Genomic DNA, 18,833 nt, shown 5'->3' on the forward strand with positions numbered 1-18,833 from the left:
TATTCTAGTTATAACCGTCATCATCAAAACTATGAACAAAACATGGTTTGTTCTAACTCGGGAGGGGGTCTCTGAAAAAATAAAGCCTTTTTGAGGATTTGTGCCTGTACTAATAACTGTGTCCAACACCCCCGCCCCCTCCCCTCCACCTTTGAAATATAAATTCCACCCCTGCTGGAAATACATAGAGGAACTATTCATGTGTAGGTAATAAGAACTACATCTTACTTTACTTTGTGTCTGCTGAGCTTTCTGACTAAAAAAGAAAAACAGCCAGACCATCATTTGATGATGAAAGTTGGCTTGAACTTCAAAAACGGGAGATTTGACGATCACTAATGTGAACTGGTGTTTGAACAAGATCAAGCTCGAAATATTATCAAAGATAATTATTTATTTAAAAGGAAATAGATAATACAAATGAAACAAAATCATTTTGACACATAATTGATTTCATGAGTCATTAGCGGCAACAAGAATCCAGTTCTCTCACAGGAAAACTCATTTGCCGTCTTTCTTGCAGACATTACTCTTGTGAGCTTTATGACACGAATAGTTTCGACACAGGGCGCTTCCGAAAAGTGCTTTCTGTGGAGTAAATACTGTACAGTGCAATGCCAAGTAAACAATACATCACATCTGATCATTCATTGGTAAACATCTTTTATATCAAAGAACTTAAATGTTCAAAGTTTCATCAATACAGTACATTTATAGCAGACTTCACATAGACCCTGGGCAACCTCCCAGTCTCAGAGTATTTCACATTTAATTATCTCCCTTTGGAATTCCTCCCACGCCTTCTGATTAGTGTTGCTTCTCTGCAACCTTCAGTTCTGTTTCTCCGAGTGCAGCCTCAACCGCTCTTCTCGCAGTTCAGCTGCCCTCTGCTCTCCTTCAGTTTGTCTTTCTGGCCCTCCGGAGTCTTGGAGTCTCCTCTCAAATCGCTAACAACGGCTCGGAGGGTTTTGAACCTGTCCAGCCGGCTGCTCGGGGCCGTCTGAAGCCTGACTTCTGAACCCTGAGATGCACTGAGCGAGCTGAGGGAGCGCACCGCCGCCAGGCCGCGCTCCTTCCCGGAGGGACGGCGCGGTGTTGTCATGGTGCCGAGCTCCCCCGGGTGCTCCATGTCCCTGATGACCTCGCACAGGTAGCGGGCCAAGTCCTGGCTGGAGAAGGAGAGGGCTTTCTGGGAGCGGCGGAAGGTCAGAGGGGACGGCAGGGTTTCTGTCTCTGATGGCGGGATGGCCAGACGCAGCGCTATAGCCGCGCTGCCGTTCCCAGTAGACACCCCCTTCTTGTTGTTGTCCTGGGGAAGCTTAGTCTGCGGGTAGGAGATGATGCTTTGTGGGTAGCTGTACCGGAGGGACTGTGCCGGGCTGGGCTGGAGGGAGCGCTGCAGCTCCACCATATTAAAGGCATTCTGGGAGACCAACAGAGAGAAAAAGCAGGGAATGAAGGAAGGACAGAAGACAAGAAAAGAGCCTTTTTATTCCCCCGTGTTCTTTTTTTGGGGACTTAACAGATAATGAAAAACAACATTGCCACATGACACCAATCTGTGCTCAGAGCAGTGTGACTAGTTAATGCCTCTGCTAGCAAATGGACCCGTTCTTCAGAGTAAGACTGAAGATCCACCATGTAGGAAGACATGTTGGCATCAACAGCACCATTGATTAGCCAAGTAATTAATTATCGAATTGCAGAGGGGGGTGAAAACTGCTATTACCAGCACTATTAAAACAGAGGCATTAGCAGCTATTGGTGTCTATTTGCTTAATTCCAGCTAATTGACTCACATTCCCAGATCTCCTGGGAGCTGATATTTGGTTTTCATTCTGGGGCACCAACAGCTCCCTGTTTGCTGGTTCAGCTTCTGTCCTATTTTTATATTTGTATTCTTATTTAAAAACGGCCCAGAAATATAGTATGATGACATTTAAAAACACATCCAAATGGATCCAGTGTTTGCTTTATAGTGTTCTGTTTACTCTCCCCGCCTGCAGTAAATACCAGCGTGCGTATTTTGTTTACCTGGTCCTGCTCGCCTCCGCCTTCCTCGTCGTAGTTGAGCACATTCTCTCGGATGTCCTCCCACTCGCCGTGGTGCGCAGACACATGGTACACCCCCTCCTTCAGGCCCTTGTGTCTCCTCCAGCAGGAGTAGAGGAACAGGCCCAGCATCAACACTGAGGGGTGCCAGAGAGCAGGTTAACACGGCGGGAGGAGCACACTCACATCATTGAAAGGAGATACAGAGCAGAAAAACACATCTTCGGGTGTTTACATGAGATCGACGACGTGAACGGAAAAGTGATGCTTTAAACACCGAAATACTCTGAAATGGCTGCAAAATGTGGACATGTATTTTTCATCACATGTTAAAAGAACACCAAATATTCTTAATAAATAGTATACAGACTAAAATGGATTTTCCATCACATCCATTTGTGCTGTAAGACCTATTAGCTGCACTGACTGTACAGTAAAGGACACACTAATGGAGCATACATGGAAACAGAGGCAGCACCTTTCCACCTATTCCCCATTGATGTTGCATCCCTGTTCCTGTCTTATCAAAGACCGCAGTTCCTCAGAAACCTATGAAGTGAATTTGTACTCCACCCAGCTTAAACTCAAAGCCTTGGTGGCTCTGCTGAACGTGGAGAGGAGTGCTGCGGGAGCCGAGCAGAAAAGGTTCTAAAGCATACACATCAATCACAGCTATTGTGTGCTGAATTATACAACATGCTGGACTGACCTTTAAAGTCCATTAATCTCAACCAATATTTTTCTCCCATCTGCCATCCTTTTTTCTATTTCTCCCTTCCTCGCTATCTGTTTTTTTCACTAGTTCACTCACTCTCTGTCTTTTTTTTTTTTTTTATTCTTTTATTTGTCTCGTTGTATTGGAGCTTCCCTCTGTCTTCCCTCTGTCTTCCCCACTCATTAAGTCTCTCACGGTTCCTTGTTTTTCAGTCCCTCTCTGGCCTCCGTCTGGCCCCGGCTTTTATCTCTCGCACTAGATGGGATCCATTTCAACTAGAATGGTTTATATGGTGCGTGCTAAGTATCAGTTTAATTGGAAATCTTCTGAGAAATGCAAGGTAATCACATTAGTCTGGATTTTTAAAGTAATTGCTTCGAAAGAGAAGAACGCACCAACGGCTCTTTGGGGTCACACTAACAGGCAGGTATTCATAAACAACGACAGAAAAACAACTCCCCGGGAGATAATCTATGCTACAAAAAAAATCTCAATTAAAAATCATCTCTATTTATCTATCGCTGCCTTTAACGTCTTTTTAACACCTCAGCTGCTCCACTTTTTCCACGCTGCTCTTATATTATATAGAAAACTAGAGATTGTAAGCTTATCCCCCTCGCCCCTTCAGCTGGCCATCCTCAGTATGGGGTGGAGGGGAGAGCTGTATTGATCAGCTGATCCGGCTCCTTCACCGCTGCGCCAGAGCGCCCTCGCAGAAAACACCAGAATCTCGATGAGCCGACCAGAACGCCGGGGCCTCCTTCTCAACCTCAGAATTACCTGCTCTGAGGTGCTGCCTGCAGGCTTGCGCTCACCTCAACCCTCAACACCACCTGAGCTGATATTCTACACGTCTATCTAGGGAGGGAGTTCGATACACGGCTCAGAGGGAAGCACTCTCACACACACATACACACACACACACACACACACACACACACACACACTTAAGCACAGGTAAACACACCCTCGCACACACACACACTAGTTGCCTGCTGAAAAACTTTGCCCCTACGCCTGTAGCCACTACTGCCCACAGTTGTGTGTGTGTGTGTGTGTGTGTGTGTGTGTGTGCAGCTACGTTCCAGTGAGATCAATATCACTCAGGGTGGAGAACAAACATCGCAGTCATTCATCAATCCATAATGCTGCTGCCTCTCTGCCCTCTAACCGTTACTATGAGCAGGGTATTATGATGTTAGCCTGGACCTGGACTGTGCATTATGAATGAGCGTGGAGTAAACAACTAGCCTACACAACACAGCTTGATCAAAACACTTAACCCTTTCACTGTAGCTCCAGTCTGAGGTTAATGAGAAAAAATTAGCTGCGAGGTAGACGAAAGAAACATCAATGTGGGAGGTTCAGGGGAAAAAGAAAAGTGAGGAATGAGCAGAAGGAAATGAGACAGATGAGAGATGGGAAAGAGTTGAGAAAATCATTTATTTATAAATCTTTCAGGGAATAGAAAAGTACAGGCACTTTACATGATCGCTGGTCATCCAGAGAGCCCATATGGGAAGCTAATTTCTCCCATTCTTCAAACAACCAGAATATCAGATTTGATGCTGGACTAATGAGGCCTGGTCAGACATCACCTCTGTCAATAGCACTCGCTCAACCCACATTCTGGTCGGTCTGTGATGGCTTATGTAAAACTTAATAATGGATGATCATTTTAACTTTTAATGCACGTTGAGGCAGACAGGAGTCCCCCTTTAATTTAGCACCCAGCTAGCAGTCTCGCTTAGTGCAGCGAGTGTGAGTGTGTATTTATGGTAGTGGTTCCTGTGGTGACGAGGGTCATCATTAAACAAGTACATATTGCATAACCATCTGTTCATTAAACCACAGGATTAATCTCATTTCCACATTCAGAACCGTTGATTATGAAAACTGCTTCTTCTTCTTTTTTTTTTTTCTTTCCGGCTGAGAGAAAGAATTGTTTAGCTTATTTTATCCACTTCTTTCACAAGGTGTCAAAATGTAATTGCAGTCATCAAAGACCGCTCTTTCCAATCTGAATTATATTACGGAACAGACGGTGATTCTTGGTGAGGTGAAAAGTTGGAGCCTTGAATATGAATGCATCTCATCGGCGACAGCGGGTATGCCACTTCAAATGGACTGCACCTTTTCTTTAGTTAGCATGCAAGCAACACATGAATTTTCATGAACGATGCACAAGGCCACACTTTATCATCTTTGAATTCATTATCAAATATTGAAGACCGCTTTATGCGTTTCACTCTCAAGTGTCAGAATAACTGATGTCCCAATACTAGCCACATGCCCTGGAGGGAATGTTGAGTCAGTTATAGAGGCAGGGACAGTGTATTGAATTGCCCAAGCGTTTTATAAGCCTGTCTCTGACAGAAAGACTCATAAACAGCGATGTGGCCCTACAGAGGGTAGTGAGAGCAGCAGCAGCTCACACATACATGCACACACATTGGCTGTGAGGACCAGAAGAATCACATTTCCTTAGCTATAATGCCTAAAACTAACCCAATTATTAACTCATTAACTCTTCCCTGTCCTCGGCCTTAACGATGAATTAAAGGGACAGTTCATCTCTTCGGCAGAGATATCAATGCATATACATTTATAAAGGCCCTGCTGGCAGCAGATGTGGGTAGATATTGAATCTTGATCCTATTAGATCTTACCACCGCTCATGACACCATCGACTGTGCAATTTTATTAGACTGTTTACACAAGTGGGTCGATGTCATCAGCATTTAACTAGTTAGAGTCTAGAGCGGAGACATTAGCCGATTAATCGATTAGTTGGTTAACAGACAATTAAGCAGCAACTATTTTGATAACCGATTGATAATTTCAGTCATTTTACAAGCAAAACGGTTAATTTCAGCTTTTCTCAATTTTTTTTAAACATTATAAACTGTTAGTTTTAAATTTAATTACAAGAAATGTCCTAAATGATCTTTTTTCTTTAATTTTTCAAATACCTCAACAAACATTAAACACTTGTTGAACTCCTGACCAGAGCTCAAAACCACATTTACCACATACTTCATTTTGAAGACATAGACCTCTGTGGGGCAGCTAGTAGTTGTGGGTATTTTTTTAATCATAGGATGTAAATAGCAAGCTGGTACATTATCCTCCAGCTAACATGCATTTTAAAATACACAATAAAGAATATTGTTTCTTGAAATTGAAAGTTTTGAGAGGAGACACAAGACGCTGTTTGCTGTTGTGAATGAATAGAATATTTCTGTATTTTGGCACAAACATGTTTTTGTAGATTACCCGGTTTGCTATTGTTTATTGTGTCTTATTGTCTATTGTTATCATTGTATTTATTGTCTATTGTATTCTTTTTTGCTTGCATGCCGCTCGCTGCCCGATATCTGACCACGGGAATCTTGCCCCATATATGTCCATGTAATATCACTATGAGACAGACCTTAACCAATATCCAACCCTCAGCCTAGAGTTACCTGAGAATAAACTTGATTAAAGTAAAGAGATGATAAAAAGCTGTCCTTACTTTAGCAGTATTTCTTGATGAAAGTGATGCCTGATTACAGCTCCAAATAGTTTACAGTAGTACCTGCACATTGCACAATATGGGGACTTGGGAAACAGAAATGTACACAGAAATGTGGACGCACCGGCAAGAAAAATACTTCCAGGGAGTAAAATGAGTGGATGGTGGGATATAAAATAAGTTGGACAGATAAAAAGTATTTTTTTAAACATTATAAATTGAATATCTTTGAGTTTTGGACTGTTGATTTGAACCCCCCCCCCAAAAAAACCCCAACCAAAACAACACTTTGAAGATGAAGGCCCTGGAACATTTTGATGGGCATTTTAAAGAATAATTGATTCATTGAGAAAATAAACGAAAGATTTATCATTAATGAAAAATAGTGGTTAGTCGAATCCCTATTCAGGTTTTACCTTTGAAACACATTTCCTCAGTTAAAGGTACTGTATGTAACTTTTTACATGTACAAATCGTTTTTTATTGCTAATGTGTGAACAGGTTGTAATCTAACCTAAAAAATGAGACTTGTGCGACTTTCTTGGTTTCCTCTAACAGCCTGTAGACTTTTAATGGTCAAGAACCCGGCCCAGCTTTTCCAGGAAAATCCAAGGGAGGTGACATCAGGCACACTCGCGAGTGTCTTAGCTGTAGCTAATGTTCAGTTAGAAATGGAGTCCGCTAACGCCAACAAACAACCAGCCCCCCCGCCCCCCCCCCCCCCCCCCCCCCCCCCCCCCCCCTCCCCTCTCCCACCACAACTCAGAGTCCAACACAAACTCCACGGAAGCACAAAAAAAACAAGTTATAGTTATATCAAGCCGGTCTTGCAAAATAGGAATGTGACAGACATCAGGCGAAAACTAGTGTTGTGGGAAAATAGCAGAGCCAGTGCAAAGAGTGTGTGTGCACATGGGAAGTGAGTGGTGAAGCAAGAGAGAGAGAGCGACGGCGAGCGTGGGAGAAAACGAGCGAGCAGTGACTTCTGACCACGGTCGGGAGGCTGAAGCAGGAAAAGTTAACACCAGGATCAACATCGGCCAGACCTTCGACTCATGGAGGGACCTTTGTTTGGTAAGTTAACATTACTGCCAATCATGTGAAATATACAGTGATATTATGGTTTTAGCTGGCTAATGTCGCTAACGTTAATCAACATGATGAATGTCAATCACGTTCAGTCTTGTGTGTGTCGGTAGTGCGCGCACAAGTCTTACAGAGAGTCGCTTTAAAATTGACAATTGCATTTCTTTATCCAAAAAGAAATCAACTTCTGGTGTTCCTCAGGGTTCAATGTTAGGCTCTCTATTTTTCTGTTTGTATGCTTCCACTTGGTCACATAATGCAAAAATATTAAATGTATTTACATTTTCAAACAAACACACAAATGCACCTGCCGATGAAACCAAATGGCCCAGCTGGCTTTACTTCCTGAAAGCTATTTTTCGCTCCCTTTAACTTTGTTCTACTTTTTGATATCCCTGGATTGAATTACATTTTGATGCAGTGAAAAATAAACATTCAGATGTGCTTTCTTCAACTAAGGAAACACTGTGTACTTAGGCATCAGTCATAAAACTCAAAACTTCAGAATTCAGCAGCTATGCTCTCAACAGAGACGAAGAGACCTCAAAACCCTCAGATAATATTTATTGATTTTAAGATTCTACTTCTCACCTATAAAGCCGTCAGTGGTCGGGCTCTGGTCCACACTTTTGAACTTATGACCCTTTATATGTCAGAAAGCAGCCTTAGATCATCCTATAAGTCAAAGTCTTCAAAGGGAGGCTTTTTCAGTGAAGGCCCTCAAACTCCCACACCCAAGGCTTGCCAATTCAGGTTTTACTTTGAAATATTTCAGAAAAACTTCCTTTTTTGCTCCTTCTATTCTTTTCTTTTCCGCATCATACAATCTTGTAAACAGAACTTTATTTTCATATTGCTGCCGTAATTTGTTGTTTGTCTTATTTCTCACAATTTGAATTGTTTAATGCCAGCTTGTTTTTTTGCCCACAAACACAATGCAAAATAGTTTTCACAAACATACCTGTAATTCAGCCACACTGAGGCTATGATTTAATACTTTCACTGGTGGGAGCATTTATCATTTATAATGTGCAACATGTCAATCAAGGCCACACTTCCAACCCCTCCACTTGACTCTGTATTGAGTGGACTGGATGCTGCTCTACAGCTGAGAATGTGCTGTGGGACTGTATTACATTTAATCACAAGATATGTCCAAAATGATCTTTTTTTTTTTCTTTAATTTTTCAAATACCTCAACAAACATTAAACGCTTGTTGAACTCCTGACCAGAGCTCAAAACCACATTTACCACATACTTAATTTTGAAGACATAGACCTCTGTGGGGCAGCTAGTAATAGTGGGTATTTTTTCAATCATAGGATGTAAATAGCAAGCTGGTACATTATCCTCCGGCTAGTGTGCATTTTAAAATACACAATGAAGAAAATAGTTTCTTCAAATTGAAATTTTTAAGAGGAGACACAAAGCCGCTGTTTGCTGTTGTGAATGGCTAATATGTTTTTGTATTTTGGCGCAAACATGTTTTTGTAGATTACCCTATTAGGTATTGCTTTTTTTCCTTGCATGCTGCTCCCTGCCCGATATCTGACCACAGGAATCTTGCCCCATGTATGTCCATTAACCTATATCTAACCCTTAGCCTAGAGTTACCCTGGAATGAACTTGATTTAAGGAAGAGACAATAAAAAGCTGTGCTTATTTTGGCATTCCCTGATTACAGCTCCAAATAGTGTACATAGTAGTACGTGCACAATATGGACACATTTAGGGGGACTCGGGAAACAGAAAATGTACACAGAAATGTGGAAGGAAAGGCAAGAAAAATACATCCAGGGAGTAAAATGAGTGGATGGTGGGATATAAAATAAGTTGGACAGATAAAAAGTAAGGCTGAGAGGGAAATTGACTTCTGAAGTCAGAGCGTAACATTGGAAGAGACAAGGGACACAGAAGTGATGAGAAATATAGAAAAACACATAAAGAAGCTCCCCGTTTCTCCGGGGACTTTTACAGCTTCCCTGTGAATCACAAATTAAGACATACAATGTTTCCCTCCCTGCTTCCCCCTCTAGTTTTGTTTCATGCTTCCAACAACCTCCCATGGAGAAATCACATCCTGGTACAACTCAAGAGATCAATACGCATCCAAGATATAGTATGTGCATGTGCGTTTCGCGGAACCAAACGGGGTTGGGAAACGAATAAAACAGTGGATGTTACAGATAAAACCAAACATAATGCAAGGATTACACCATGAAGATGAGAACAAACAAAAATAAAAAAAATTACAAGATGAAAGTCAATGTATTGAAGATTAAAAAGAAAAGACATTTCAAGACAAAAACACAGAATACATAAAAATAAACATGAGAAGAGACGATGACGGTTACCACAGGTAGAAAAGGACGTAGTCGACATAGCTACCTAGAAAGGCCAAGACACAGATGCTGATGGCGAACATGGAGCTGAGGCTGAGGCTGTTGCTGTCGTCGTTGTGGAACATGGCGAGCGTCACCTCGCAGTGGCGTCCCCGGTAGCCCTGGCTGCAGCGGCACGAGTAGCGGGACGGAGAGTGAGCCACGCAGGTGCCGTGGCGGCAGGGCCGGCTGGCGCACAGCGTGTAGACGCACACCTTGCCCACGGAGCTCTCTTTGGTCATGTGGCCCGCGGGGCATCTGTGCGGAGAGGAGAGACAGCGGTGTAAAGCAAAGACGAGAAACACTTGGGAAGCTGTCAGATAAAAGGAGCATTGAGTTCTACAGAGCTGTGACACCTAAGCTGACAGTGTAAAAATAAATCCCTCAGGAGTTACACCTCTTATATCAGATTCAAAGATATGCTTTTTTTTTTGCAGGTTACAGTGTGTCGACTGTTCTGTGAAAAAAACAAAAGAAAGTGAGAAGCTAAGATTGGCTTTGCAGTAGCAGTCCCACAGTATATTTGTACAAAACATCCCCTGGATATCATTCACCCCTGCCCCCTGCTTCTCTCAGTGCTTTGTAACCTGAGGCTGTGCTGCAATCACAGAATATGGATATCCAACCGCAGTGAAAAATCCCACACTGTTTCAGAGTCTCTACATCACAGCCAGGAGACTCAGTGGTCCTGCAGAGTTTAAAGGGGCAGCGGAAAGTGTGACAGTCGCTGCTGTTACACACCATTCTCTCAGGTAGACACACTACTAGACACACAGTGGAACAGGGCTGAACTCAGACACACTGCCATCTGGTGGACACTTTGATTTCAGACCATTATACTTTGACATAAAATGCACAGGCTGTATGTGATATGTAAGTAGTACTGTATATTTATTGATTACTGTATGTATGATTTCCTTATTCATGTGCATGTGGATTCATAAATTGTAACTTATTATTTCATTATTGTTAATAAATGGTAAATGGTTTATAGATCATTTACAGGATTTATGAGAACAACTTTAGGGATGCCAGTTGTACATTTATGTAAGTTCTCATTAATAAATACTCATGACAATCATACATTAATAAATGTATCACATGACAAGCCGTCGGGTATACAGTTGTAAATGTTAATTAACTGTTAATATTTAAGGGATAATGTACAGCGAGCCAAACCTGACAGGGCGATGCGGTGGATTCTGCTTATTACACGACTACTTACTAAAGAAAGCTATAATTTGACACAAAAATGGTCCGCTAGAGTCTGACATCAGAACTGCACTCATAGCAACAGTCTGTTATACATAGCAGTCTGCTATAAAGAAATAACAGACTGTAGAACGCCATGATTAAACAGAATCGAGTATTCAACAAAAGCCTTTAATAAATGGATTGAAAGCTGGACGCTCAGCAAAAGTCATGATGGAGGAGGATAAGTAAGTGCCAGCCCAAAGGATTTTTCACAACCTGGCAACCCAAAAGTTGTTCTTATTGATGTCTTATAAGTGATCTAAAAAGTATTAGTAAATGATTTATTAAATATTATTAAAGCCATTAGTTATAAACCATTTCTAAAGGTTATCTTATTAGAAAGTTGTACCAAACTTAATTTGAAAAAAAAAACATCTGCTATGAAATCATTTGTTGTTGTTTGTCAGCTGTTATTGAATTGCTTTAGGTTGTTACTCTTAATGTGAAGCCCTTTTAGCTAAATATGCTATAAAATGAAGTCGATTATTATTATTATGATCATCAATTATGGTGCCTTGGTTTTCCGCCTTTGGAATATATGTAATGTCATGATTTTCCAGGCTGTTCCCCTTGACTTCTTCTATTTTTGGACCACTGCACCTGCAATCCGGTCACAGATGATTCGTCTTTTTTTTGTGTCGTGTGTTGCTTTGAAAACTCGTACATATAAATGCCGATTGCCAGACCTTGTTTATACCTGACAAATGATAATAAATAGCATTCAACCCGATGTGACCAGTTCATATGGTGAATAAGTTACTTGACATTTAAAGTTCCTTTCCAAAAGGTTATATTATTCTATCTATCGTACTGTGCAAATGTGTGGCTTTTGATGTTGTTTCTTATTCCAATTTACAAGCTGGGTGCTGGCGTCACTAATTTTATTATAAGCAAGGCTGTGATATGCAGGCCTTGTCTCTAGATGTATGTGTACAGAACGTGCCTGCATACTGCAAGGCGTCATTAACACCCCGGGTTATTTTTCCTGTATTTATTTACAGCACCTGCACTCGTGGTGTCTCCAGAGGTCCACGCAGACCAAGGGAGGGGAGCAGTGATGTTTCCTGCAGGCTTCTGAATAGCAGCCGACAGAGACGCCCTGCGAAGTGACCACCTGAAGCCCCTCTGAAGGATGCTCCCAACCCAGAGGGATGGAGCGCCCGTTAAACTTCACATCTCGCAAACAGCCTGGTGCGGAGAGAGAAAAAAGAGGAGGAGGAGAAAGAAAAAAAAGAAGAGTTTACAATGCTAAAAGACACACGAAGACACCAGTCCTCGGGCAAAATCTTTTATTACACCATGGCAGGGCTGTAAACTCAAACACACACACAGACGCGCACGTGTTGACGCACATAAACGGACTCGCCGACACACCTGCAGACCGACGCACACGCGCGCTCTCACACATGCAAACACACAAACAGCCTGAGGCGAAGCTGTCAGCATGGACTCCTTTTTTTTGCAGGATATTTTCTCTGCTGGGTAGTTTGCTCACTCTCTGGGAAGCATGAGGTCTAACACATCATTTAAATACACATCAGTCCCCCCTTTCTCTCATCTGCTTAAAAAGAAAGGGATCAAACACCTTTGGGTCAGGTTGCGAGATCTAGAAGCACCAGTGAGAGCTAAGATAAGCTAGAGTGAAGATACTGACATCATATGAAACTAGAAAACCCAAGGAAAGTCATATTAGCTTATCAGATCCCTAAGTCCCTTGACCTCTGACCTCAAGATATGTGAATGAAAATGGGTTCTATGGGTACCCACGAGTCTCCCCTTTACAGACATGCTCACTTTATGATAATCACATGCAGTTTTTTCAAGTCAGCACACTGACACACTGTCAGCTGTTGTTGCCTGTTGGGCTTTGGTTTGCCATGTTATGACTTGAGCATATTTTTTATGCTAAATGCAGTACCTGTGAGGGTTTCTGGACAATATTTGTCATTGCATTGTGTTGCTAATTGGTTTCCAGTAATAAATATATACATACATTTGCATAAAGCAAGCATATCTGCCCACTCCCATGTTGATAAGAGTATTAAATACTTGACAAATCTCCCTTTAAGGTACAGTTTGAGCAGATAAAAAAATGTGCGATTCATTTTTGATTAATCGTGATTAACTATGGACAATCTTGTGATGAGTGGCGATTCAATATTTTAATCAATTGACAGCCCTAATTTATAGGCTTATTAATATGAACAGGTATGCAAGTTAACTACGAAGTCCACTCCTTTGAATACTGTATGTGTTAGCTAATTAATCTATTTACAAATTAACCTATTGATTCATTCGCCTCACCCATTGATTTTTTCCACTCAATATGAATTAATTCGTTCATTCATTTATCTTAATATACACAGTCTCATTGAATAGAAACACGTACTGCCAGCAGCCACCTACCTAGGAAGCTCCGGTTGTGTCCCGAGGGAAAAGAGTTTCCGAGCATCACCGCGGAGGGGTCAATAATGAGCTCTTGACTCCGCCCAGGCGAGGCCGTAACCTCTCGGCGTCCTCCGCCTCCGTCCAGTCGCAGGGTGAACTCTCTGCCATAGCGATCCAGCTCCACCTCATGCCACTCTCCGTCGCTGAGGCGATGGTAGGGGAGTGTCAGGTTGTAGTCTCCATCTCCAAGGTTGTATAAAACAGCCAGCAGACCCTGAATAACCTGAGATACACAGCGTTACTGATTTGAAATGCAGGCATTCAAAGAGACAAGAGAACCAAAGAAGACAGAAATAATAAAGATGTTTTTATGTGTTATGAATGGGCTCCAGATTTACTGCATATGGAAGACTTTTGCATTGTTAAAACCAAAAGAAAAGCTGGCCTGTTTTGTCATCGATCAGGATTTCAAGGCTTGGAGGGGTTGTGCGAATAAAAATGTAAAACGGGATGACACAAATTCTAAACTGACAGACCTGGACTGCTGCCACATTGTGCTGTGTCGATGGGCAAAAAAAGAGATCTTGAGCATAACAACATCATAAGAAGTAGGCCAGCTCCCGTGGTGAAAGAAAAGGCAGCAAAGGTTGGGCCAGACAAGAATTGTGATATTTAACTACCAAGAACAGACTCTCTGTGGTGAATCTGCCAGAAAAAAAATGGCATGAAAATTTCAGTGGTGAAAATTAATTCAGCAATTTTGCAGCCATGAAGAGCCGCCGTACACATCGCTGCATGGCAGAAGCCGGAGTGATCCCGAAGGGAAGGTATACAAGAAACAACAATTATCTTCAGCAGTTAAGGATGAGCGAACACAATGGACCCAACCAATGAGGGGCTCCCATAACTGCAGCTTGTACATGTCCAAAGCTTAATTGGAAACAGTGGGGCAAGATAATTCACATTCAGCCCGGCCTGCATTAACTATTGCTCCCTCAGCATGGGCATCTCAAATGCGTCTCCCCCACTGGACTCACACACACACACACAAGCTCAGAGTAAAAGCTGAGTTTGCTCTCCCCACTGCCTCATCCTGCCCTGAAGTCCACAACAAAAAATGAGCAAAGGACAAAGGACTCAATCAATACTCAGGAAAAAATCTGATTATATAAACTTTCTGCAGCGCCCCCAGAGATCTACGCAATCATCATTAAGCACAAAATGTTCAAGTGTATTTCTGAAGTCTGAATTTCTATAGAACTTTTCAAACTCAAATCACATTTAATGCAAAAAAGAAAAAAAAAGAAAAGCTGTGATTTTTGCTGTTCTTAAGGGTCGCTGGTCTTTGACAAACCAGACGCTCCCAAAAAACTCCTTCACAGACTGCATTAGATGAATGTTTTCTTCACAGAGACACCATATTCCTTAGAGACCTGCATGTTGTTATACCCAGCTAGCCCTTGGTAACCTTGGAGTGAAAGTGTGGCTATTTATTCGGTGTACACTCTTATCCCATATCTACCCTTAAAAAAAAAAGGGGTAGAGAGACAGCCCTTTAAATTAGGGCTTGTTGTCCGCAAACACACCAGGCTTGAGCTCAAGTGTTTCTAAGAGCTTTGAGACAACTGGGCTGAAAATGCTTCGGCGTGCTGCCTCAGACAGACATCAGATGTTTTATACAGCTCACCAATTCAGCTCCAGAGAGGGTTTCACAGAGAGGCTTCACAGCCGGCATACAGTAAAGGCTACAGCCCTTTCCTCTTCCTGTCACAGTGGGACTGCAACGAGGGAAGAGGACAACATTGTTTTTCCTCATGAAGACCCAAAGAGGAACGAGAGATGAGGTCAATGCTTTAAACAGCGCTGTCGAACAAATAACAAGCGCAAAAGACAAGATGTTTTCAAAGACGGACCAGTGGTGTGGAATATACCATAACGGAGACAGGTTCACTGCGAACAGCTGACCTGTGAGTTAGCCAAAAGTGACAGTCCTAACAGAGCCATTTATTTCCAGGTGCTGTTTACACTCGGCCTGTCAGTCAATGAGACGAAAGGGCCTTGGCGAAAACACCGGCTTCATATCCACTCAGGAATGTGTCAGGCAGGAGAGTTGTGCTGTTACGGAGGTTTGGCAAAGTGAGGTAGACTTGTGTCCCGGAGAAACGCTGTGTGAGCAGCGCTCCACACCGGTTGTGGTTGAGCTCACCACTTGAAGCCATCTGTGTCAAAACCCTTAAGTTCAGAGCAGGGGAGCTGACCTTCACTTGAGAGCACTCTGTCCTTGAATTACAGCGCACGCAGTCGCTTTCTTTCCATATTGAATTGTGCTTGAGACATTAACCAGAGACAGAAATAACCTTGAATAAAGGCGCCCTAATTTCTTAAATAGCAGCCTCTCAATAGCAGCATTCTTCAGACTTGCTGAAAGACCTTGTCATGAACATACATGTGTCAATCACCCAGCCCCCTCAGTATCCACCCACATGTCTCCAACCCTTATATTACTCACTCTCAGCCTGACAATCATTTGCAGCAATCATTGTCCGGGCCCTAATTATTATCTTAAGGCCCACAGGCAAGACAATCAGAGCTGTCAAGGTGGAGGGGAGTAACCAGCCGTGACTCACCTCTAAACGTAGGTATTCATTCTGCTCCTGGGAAAGCAAGCTGAGGATGACACCGGCGGTCGCACGTGTCCGAACCCCGACCTGGACCCTCGTCCGTCGTGCAGGCAACGACCACAAGAGCTGGAATTGAATGTGGCTCCGGCCGTCAAAGGAGAACTCTGGAGCCACTTGTCAATCAGAAAAACACAAAGCTTGTTCAATTAATTCAGCTGTCATGTGGGAAATGTGCGGGGCTATCACAGCGAGGGCGTGCTGTTCTGCAAAAGCACTTTATGTAAGGCGAGGTTATCTTCCCAGTGCAGCAAAGTGACGTTTAGGAACGCAGAATTTCCCACACGTCCCATTTGGATTGTACACTTTGTGAGGCTTAAAATCCACCGAAACTCCGCCGAGATCTCACTGTTCCTTCCCTGAAAAACCTCACGGCTAATTAAAAAGCAAATTTATATGCTTACCTTGATCACACTGAGGCCCCGTGAACCCCGGTTCACACAGGCAGCTGAAGGAGCCCCACTCGCCATGACAGCGACCCCTCTTGCCGCAGGACGACAGTTGCTCCATGTTGGTGCAGTGGTCATCAATAAGAGAGCAGCCTGGCACAGTGTTGGAGGATTCAGCTGGGGAGCCAAGGTCATAGAGCTGAATAGAAGAAGAAAAAGAAAAATATTAAGAGGAGAAAAAAAACTCATTGACAGGAGGAAAATGAAAGGGTGGGTTCCTCTGTCCGTGCAATGATAGTAGATAGAATGGAAGTGAGATTGCAGATTGAGAAAAAATCTTATCATTAAATTGTAAGATACTATAAACTGATATCTGATTGTTTTAATGACTCATTACATCTTGATTTATCTAATTGATCACACGCAGGGATATTTAAGTTTCACAGCAGCAAAAAAGATCTACATAATAAGAGATGTAACCTAAAAAAAATAAAAAATACTAAACACATTATGAACTATATCTACTATACATACAATTACATCCATGAAAAAAGAAGGACTATATCCCATACCAAGATAGTATGAGAGAGGATTATAAACACAAACAATCAAAATAATGTCACAAGATATTTAAGTTGTAATCAATAACTTCAGAGAGGGAATCGGTCGGTCAGTGAGGTGTCTTGCGTCTGACTGCCGTGTCTGTAGAGGCATGACAATGAGGTTATCGGAATTGTAGCAGCCTAACAAAAGTGTGTTAAGATAATAGCGCAGAGGTTTACATCAGGTGAGTGGTGTCCTTAGCTTATAACACAGCAGTTGTTAGTTATGTATTAATATTGGATCATTATTTTCATTTGATGCTGTTTTTTACTTCTACTCTACTTACTTTGCAGAGTAAGATTTTACAGTCAAAACTAGGATCATCTTATCGAATATGTATTCTTATGGAATAAACAATCCAGCAGTATATGAAGTAGCTAAATTTAACTACACCAAAGCCAACTAAAGAACAATATTAAAATTCTGCTCATATATTTGTGCACCACCTATAATAACCCAATAATACGTAATGACATAATATTGACAGATGCCGTTCTGCTGCTTAATAAGTACTTTTGCTTCTGAGACTCTTTGTATATTTTGGTGATATTACTTCTGTATCTTTACTTAAAGCTTCAGTAGGCAACATTTTTTTTGCATCATTGGGCAAAAATTCCATAATAACCTTTCAGCATATTGTAATTCAAGTGTTCTGAGAGAAAACTAGACTTCTGCACCTCCTCATGGCTCTGTTTTCAGGTTTTAGAAAATCTAGCCCGTGACGGGAGACTTTGACCAATCACAGGTCACTGCAGAGAAAGAGAGCGCTCCTATTGGCTGTGCTACGGCTTGTGCACAGTATCCCAGTTGTTGGTATTTCCTCAACAGATCTCAACATGGCTGCTGGGTTACAAACTTTCTAATTTTACAGCTAAACAGTACACTACAAGATGTTTCTAAAAACATTTGAGGCGAGAAATAGGCATTACAGTAACAGAATATTGATTCATGTTTGATCAGCGCTGCCTGGTTTGACCGTTTGGTCTGAGTTTGCTAGTGACTGACAGCCTTCTCTCATAGACAGAAGCTGGACGGCAGACTCCAGATCAGCTCTGACTGGTTGTTTTTCTCCGGTCTGTGAAATCCTGCAGATGCTATTAGGAGCACCGGAGGACACCAGAGGCACATGATTTTCTTTCAGATTACCTGTACTACTGTCAGCATATAGTGACCATTATATAAAAATAACTTTTTTGAATCATATTTGCTCCCTTTCTACTCACTGCAGCTTTAAAAGGTACTCTGTGGAATTTCTGACCATAAGTGGCGCTATGGAGCAGTGTTTTTTTGAGAGCGTCCCCGTTTTGTTTGTCTAGAGCGCGCATGAGGATGCATATGCACTAGAATGTGCACGCTAAGCGCATTCCTGCCAAAGTCCACTGATTCAGGCAAAATAGGCCTAGGGTAGCACTTGGGCAAGGGTGGCAAAATGAGGGCCAACTATTCATGAGCAAAGTCGCGGAGTAACCAATAGCAGTAACTGTGGTCTCGCTAGGTTAGGCGTTCTGTAAGCATACTGCCTCCCTCCCGGATTCCCGCCCCCAGCTCTCACAAGCTAATGGTAGTCTGGCCTACTGACACCACGTACGATTGTCGTCGAGAAAAAACGGAACAAATGCAATGTGAGAATAAGGAAATACAGCAGCAAGTCTGAACAACTGAAATTATCTGAATAGAAAAAGAGTAAACTATTAAAGGAGCCAAAGGACTCCAAAAACAGAGGAATTTGTTGTTAAGATATATTGATCCCGGGAGTTGTTAGCAAGGAT

The 18,833-nt window shown here is 42.3% G+C and overlaps 1 protein-coding gene across 3 annotated transcripts in view; it reads right to left on the reverse strand.

Moving 5' to 3' along the window:
• Window positions 1-379: 379 nt before the first annotated feature.
• LOC119486218 (neural-cadherin-like) overlaps window positions 380-18,833 on the reverse strand; it is a 110,381-nt gene continuing 91,927 nt past the window's right edge. For all 3 annotated transcript variants that reach the window (XM_037766143.1, XM_037766141.1, XM_037766142.1), the window contains 7 exons: window positions 16,477-16,660; window positions 16,022-16,188; window positions 13,413-13,677; window positions 12,011-12,194; window positions 9,760-10,010; window positions 2,035-2,189; window positions 380-1,423 (listed from right to left, as the gene is read on the reverse strand). In XM_037766143.1, the coding sequence (XP_037622071.1) occupies window positions 857-1,423; window positions 2,035-2,189; window positions 9,760-10,010; window positions 12,011-12,194; window positions 13,413-13,677; window positions 16,022-16,188; window positions 16,477-16,660 (1,773 nt within the window). In that variant the 3' untranslated portion in view covers window positions 380-856. The remainder of the gene's footprint in view (window positions 1,424-2,034; window positions 2,190-9,759; window positions 10,011-12,010; window positions 12,195-13,412; window positions 13,678-16,021; window positions 16,189-16,476; window positions 16,661-18,833) is intronic.

This window comes from Sebastes umbrosus, chromosome 4 (genome assembly GCF_015220745.1).
Source record: "Sebastes umbrosus isolate fSebUmb1 chromosome 4, fSebUmb1.pri, whole genome shotgun sequence".
Classification (NCBI taxonomy): Eukaryota; Metazoa; Chordata; class Actinopteri; order Perciformes; family Sebastidae; genus Sebastes; species Sebastes umbrosus.